Raw genomic sequence first — 6,023 nt, forward strand, 5'->3', positions numbered from 1 at the left:
GCTTGGAGCGATAAAATCAAGCGGCTGGGGGAAGAGGAGGAACGGAAAGGTGGGAAACTGGAGCCGTTGAGCCAGGGACGGCCCGAGTAGGGGAGGCAGAGCCGGCTGCCTGCGGGACCGGGAGCAGAAGCAGCGCCGAAGCCCCGGCAAGGGCGGGAAGGTGAAGGCGGAACGGCGGAGAGCCCCGGGCCCCCGCAGCGCTGCGCTCGTCCCCGGCCCCGACGGGCGGCACCGGAGCAGCGCCCCGCACCTGCGGGCCCGGCCACCGGTACCCTCGTCAGTCACCGACTGGGGTGGGACGAGCCGGGCCCGCCGGGTTTAAGCCCCTCTGTCCGACTGCCTGCTTCTTTATTTGTCTCTCTAGTTACCTGCCAATCGACAACGTGTTGATTTTATCTTGCTCCCAGGGAAGATGACTGTGTTCATCACACTCAGAAGCACACGAGCACCCCAAAGTTCTCACCGCTCCCCGAGATGCAGTTTTCTGTCAGTGTCCTCCTCCCAATATTCTTGCCTAGTGTTTCCCCAGTGCCCACATTCCCGGGTGTCTTCCCAGACAGAGTCATTCAAAGGGACATTTTCCAGTAATCTAGACAGGGCTGGACCAGACCCATGTCTCTCCTGCACGCTCCAAACCTGTTTGAACCTCACTGCCTCCAAAACTTGTCCGTTCCAGCAGCGCGGCCGCCCCAGCAACTCCCGTTAATGGGGTCGCGCTCTCTCGGGGGCTGCCAGCCCGGCCCAGCCGCCCAGGGAACGGGCATGCTCCGGACCCCGGCCCGGGGGTGCCTCTGTGGCCGGAGAAGGCTCGCCAGGGCAGGGGCCATCCATCGGTGGCCAGGGCAGGGGCCATCCATCGGTGGGTCTGCGGCGGCGCTTCCGTCCCCTCCGTGCCCCAGGGAAGGGCCGCAGCCGCCGGGACCCGCGGGTGCCCCGCTCCAGCCGCGCCCGCCGGACCTGCCGGCGCACACCGCGCTGCTGGCCCTCGCTTCCCACCGAGAACCGGCCAGATTCGGCGGAACAAAAAGTAGCCGGTTGCCCTCTGTATTTGATTACCGACAAGGCGAACATCCCCGGAGTCCCCTCCTGCTGCCCCGGGCTATGTAGGTCACCAACAGGAGAGAAACATTTTAGAAATAACCCGACCTGGAAAATTATCTTCCAAATCCATCTCCTCAGGGGAGAATGATTTGTTCCGCAATTAAATCCTCAAGAGGTGAAAATAATTTTATTTTTATTGAATAAATATCCGGATAACGCCTGCCGGTAGCACAGCTATCATGCGAGGGGGTTACATCCCTCCTCAAAGCGCATCCCTAAGGTTTGGCGGCCTTTGCAAACTCCGCCGAGACATTTCTTCCAAACTTTCCGTTAACCGGCAGCATTCCCACCGAAAACCCGGGAAAAGCGGGCCGGCGTTTGCTCCGGGCGTTCGGACAGGGCGGCAGGTGTGTGTGTGTGTGTGTGCGTGTATGTGTGTGTGTGCGTGTGTGCGCGTGTGCGTGTGTGTGCGTGTGTGTGCGTGTGTGTGTGCGTGTGTGTGTGTGAGTGTGCGTGTCTGTGTGTGTGTGCGTGTGTGTGTGTGTGCGTGTGCGTGTGCGTGTGTGTGTGTGTGTGCGTGTGTGTGTGAGTGTGTGTGTGTGTGTGTGTGTGTGAGTGTCACAGCCCCGGGACGTCCGCTTTCCCCAGCACCGGCGCAAACCGGAGAAAGAGGAGGGGGCCTGTGACAAGGACGGGGACCGGGAGTCTCGGGGGGCCAGAGGCGCGCGTGAGGAGATGTAACGGGGGGGCCGGCGGGGACCCTCGGTGGCCGCACCCCAGAACAATGGGAACAATGGGGCTCCGCGGGCCGGGGCTGGGCGGCGGCGGGCGCGGAGCGGTGCGGAGCGGCGCGGAGCGGCGCGGTGGCGGTGGCGGTGGCGGCGGTGTCGGCGGTGTCATTGGTGACAGATGGCGCGGCCCGCGGGTCAGCGCGGGCGTGGCGGCTCCGCGGGCGGGCGCGAGGCCGCATACAAATAAGGGGCGTCACGTGGGGGGGGCGCCGCGCGCCTGACGTGGGCGGCCATATGGCGCGTGCCACCGGGCGGGGCGGGGCGCGGGGCGGGGCGCAGGCGCGCGGGGCGCGGCGGGCGCGCGCGGCCCGGGTCCCGGTGCCGGCCCCCCGGCGCGCATCCTCCGTCCCGCTATATAACGGGGGGAGCCCGGCGCCGGGCAACCTCGGGAAATAAACGCCACACGCACACACGCGCGGCGCCCTCGCACGGACAGCTGTGCCGGGGTTATGAGACCGTCACCGCGCAGGAGAGGCTGAGCGACGGAGGTAATGGGAAACCGTGTGTTATCCCCGGTGAAAAGGGTTCTGCCGGGGTGGGAGAGGACCCTGCGACGTCGGGGCGGACGGGATATTCCTCTGCCGGAACGGCTTCAGGTTTTATTGTCGCTTGTCGTTCCTGCTGGTGTGTGCGGGCGCACCTGTATCCATCCATACACACGTACGTGTGTGTGTACATTTATATATGTATATATGTAAATGTGTGTGTGCGTCCATGCACGCATTTAAATCCGTTTGTACAGCCGCATGTTAGATATGTTAATGTGCTTCCACCGATGCACCTCCGAACTTTGGGCTTCCCTTCCTCCCCGAGCGCGATCGCCGCGGTCCCGGCGCAGGCTGTGCCTCGGCGGCCGTGCGGCATTGTTCCTTCCCGGTGCGCCCGACGCTACCGGGGAGCTGTCCCAGCCCCGCACGGGAAGCGGGGAACCGATGCTCGTTTGCAACAGAGGGGACGACGGAGACGGGAAGCCGGGGCCAGTCCCGCACCTGTTACCGCAGGGGCAGGGGCAGGGCAGGGGCCGCGCAGCCCGGTGACAGTGCTGCGGACGGAGGCGGCACCGGGGAGCAGGGGCTCGGTGCCCGCTGGGGCGGACAAGCCCCACGCAAGGATGCGGCGAGGGGGAACCGCGGAGAGCGGCGGGGACAGGCGACACAGGCGCCAGCCGTCCCTGCAGGTGCCCTGTGTGCGCGTGTGTCCTCCTTCCCCCTTCCTCTATTCGGCAAAAATGTTTGAGGATTTTTTCTAAAGCAAAACAAAACAAAACAACCCACTCTTGGTCCGCTTGCGTCGTGCCGCCCGGGCTGACTCCCGCACGCATAATCTGCTTATATTGCCCGCTAATATCGGCGAGTTACATAATGGTATTTGAACATATGTCAACTTAATTACAAGGCAGAAACGCGGAGACAATTAAAAGTTTGCCCTGGCACGGTGGGGAATCCAGGGCTTCCCTCGGGAGGGGGCGGCGGGACCGGGGAGCGAAGCGCGGGCAACTTCTCCCCGCGGGTGGCCACGGTCGCTGCTCCTGGTGCTGACACGTCTCTTTTCTGTCCCCTCCGCCATGCAGAGGCTCACCATGACCAAGTCGTACAGCGAGAGCGGGCTGATGGGCGAGTCCCAGCCGCAGGGCCCCCCGAGCTGGACGGACGAGTGCCTCAGCTCCCAGGACGAGGAGCACGAGGCGGACAAGAAGGAGGAGGACCTGGAGGGTCTGCACGCCGAGGCCGAGGAGGACTCCCTGCGGAACGGAGAGGAGGAGGACGAGGAGGACGACTTGGACGAAGAGGAGGAGGAAGAGGAGGAGGAGGAAGACGACGACCAGAAGCCCAAGAGGCGGGGCCCCAAGAAGAAGAAGATGACCAAGGCGCGCATGGAGCGCTTCAAGCTGCGGCGTATGAAGGCCAACGCCCGGGAGCGCAATCGCATGCACGGGCTGAACGCGGCCCTGGACAACCTGCGCAAGGTGGTGCCCTGCTACTCCAAGACGCAGAAGCTCTCCAAGATCGAGACCCTGCGCCTGGCCAAGAACTACATCTGGGCGCTCTCCGAGATCCTCCGCTCGGGCAAGAGCCCGGACCTGGTGTCCTTCGTGCAGACCCTCTGCAAGGGCCTGTCGCAGCCCACCACCAACCTGGTGGCCGGCTGCCTGCAGCTCAACCCGCGGACTTTCCTCCCCGAGCAGAGCCAGGAGGTGCCTCCGCACGTGGCGGCGGCGGCGGCGGGCGCGCCCTTCCCGGCGCATCCCTACCCGTACCAGTCTCCGGGCCTGCCCAGCCCGCCCTACGGCACCATGGACAGCTCCCACCTCTTCCACCTCAAGCCGCCGCACGCCTACGGCGCCGCGCTGGAGCCCTTCTTCGAGAGCGGGCTGGCGGAGGGCGCCAGCCCCGCCTTCGACGGGCCGCTCAGCCCGCCCCTCAGCGTGAACGGCAACTTCTCCTTCAAGCACGAGCCGGCCGCCGACTTCGACAAGAGCTACGCCTTCTCCATGCACTACCCCGCCGCCGCCGCCGCCGCGCTGGCCGCCGCGCCCGCCCACGCCGCCATCTTCCCGCCCGCCGCCTCCCGCTGCGAGATCCCGGTGGACGGGCTGGCGCCCTACGAGGGCCACCCGCACCACGAGCGCGTCCTCAGCGCCCAGCTCAACGCCATCTTCCACGACTGAGCCCCCGGCCCGGGCCGCAGGGAGCGCCGGGAGCCGCGCCCGCCGCCCGCCACCGCCTTGTTTACAGCGGGCGGCCCGGCGGGTCCCGCCGCCGCCCCGGGCCCGCTCGCCCGCTGTCCGCGCTGCCGCTCCTCGGAGCGACGCTGTAAATTGGGGTAGGGGCATTGGGATCGCGTCAATTACCTGATCGGGATAACAAAATCACAAGCAATAATTAGGATCTATGCAATTTTTAAACTAGCGATGGGCCAATTACAAAATATATATGAAATCTATATTTTTCAACCAACGTTTTACTACTTGTTACCTTTCCCATGCTGAATTATTTTGTTGTGATTTTGTACAGAATTTTTAATGACTTTTTATAACGTGAATTTCCTATTTTAAACCATGCAGCTTCATCAATTTTTATACATATTGGAAAGGTAGAATTATATCTAATTTATACAAAATGATTTAACTAATTTAAACCAGCAGAAAAGTGCTTAGAGAAGTTATGTTGCCTTAGCACTTCTTTCCTTTTCAAATAGATGAAGAAGAAAAAAAAAAATGCACAATCCGGGCGATTTCTTTCCTATCCAAGTCTCTTTTTTCATTCTTTTTCTTTTTTTAATTTCTTTTTCCTTTACCCCGTACAATAAGAACCAGATCCCCTAGGTCTTGAGAAGATATAAGAACGATAGACTTATTTTCTATTAAAACATATCATTTCAACACATTACTTGCACAAACTTGTATATAAAGATTATAAGCAAATGCCAACACCTTTTTTAAATCGAAAGCTGCTTGACTATCACATACAATTTGCACTGTTTCTTTTTAGTCTTTGAACCCCTTGGCATTCCGTGGTTTTTGGTTTGTTGGATTTTTTTTTTGTTTGTTTTGGTTTGTTTTTTTTTTTTTTTTTTTGTTTTGTTTTTTTTTAAAGATAACTTGAAGATGTTAATGTTTCCAGGCGCTATAAATGCATGATTTTATACACGTTCACACAATCCGTGGTTGTCATATGCTCATCTTATAAATCTGAACCGAAATCTAATCAGGTCGTTAAAGTCGGGCTATATACCTATTGTAGTCGATTAGTACGGTAGCTTGAAACAAATTCAAACCATTTAATCCGTAATTAGAACAATAGCTATTGCATGTACAATGCAGTCCAGAATAAGTGCTGTTTGAAATGTAACGCTGGTTCAACTGGAATCAATCTGTACTGTAATTTTGTTTGTAATCCTGTATATTATGGTGTAATGCACACTGGGATTTTAGAAAAAAAAATCCATCCTTTGGCAACAACATAGTATTGAACATTTGGTCGAATGTTGCATTTTTCCTTAAATGTGATTTTTTTTCTTAGTGTAAGTAATTCCTATGGGATTATTGTTTTATTCGGATAGCTCATGAAAGGTGCAACACTTATTATTTGTAGAATAAAATTGGTCTAAAAAAAAGGACACGGGTTCTTTACTTGAGAAGTGCTCGGGCCTGGGGTGGGGGGTGGCGTTCGTTTGTTTACAGATAGACCC

General features: G+C 58.4%; 1 protein-coding gene across 2 annotated transcripts; it reads left to right on the forward strand.

Annotated features, from left to right (window-relative positions):
• The first annotated feature begins 2,275 nt into the window (after window positions 1-2,275).
• Window positions 2,276-4,500, forward strand: NEUROD1 (neuronal differentiation 1). Of its 2 annotated transcripts, XM_058809721.1 has the most exons (2): window positions 2,276-2,320; window positions 3,403-4,500. In XM_058809721.1, the coding sequence occupies exon 2, from the start codon at window positions 3,412-3,414 to the stop codon at window positions 4,498-4,500; it is 1,089 nt and encodes a 362-aa protein (XP_058665704.1). In that variant the 5' UTR covers window positions 2,276-2,320; window positions 3,403-3,411. The 2 variants fall into 2 exon arrangements, with proteins under 2 accessions (XP_058665704.1, XP_058665703.1); XM_058809720.1 differs by lacking the exon at window positions 2,276-2,320 and having other exon boundaries at window positions 3,397-4,500.
• The last annotated feature ends 1,523 nt before the right edge of the window (window positions 4,501-6,023 follow it).

This window comes from Ammospiza caudacuta, chromosome 8 (assembly GCF_027887145.1).
Source record: "Ammospiza caudacuta isolate bAmmCau1 chromosome 8, bAmmCau1.pri, whole genome shotgun sequence".
In the NCBI taxonomy this organism is placed as follows: Eukaryota; Metazoa; Chordata; class Aves; order Passeriformes; family Passerellidae; genus Ammospiza; species Ammospiza caudacuta.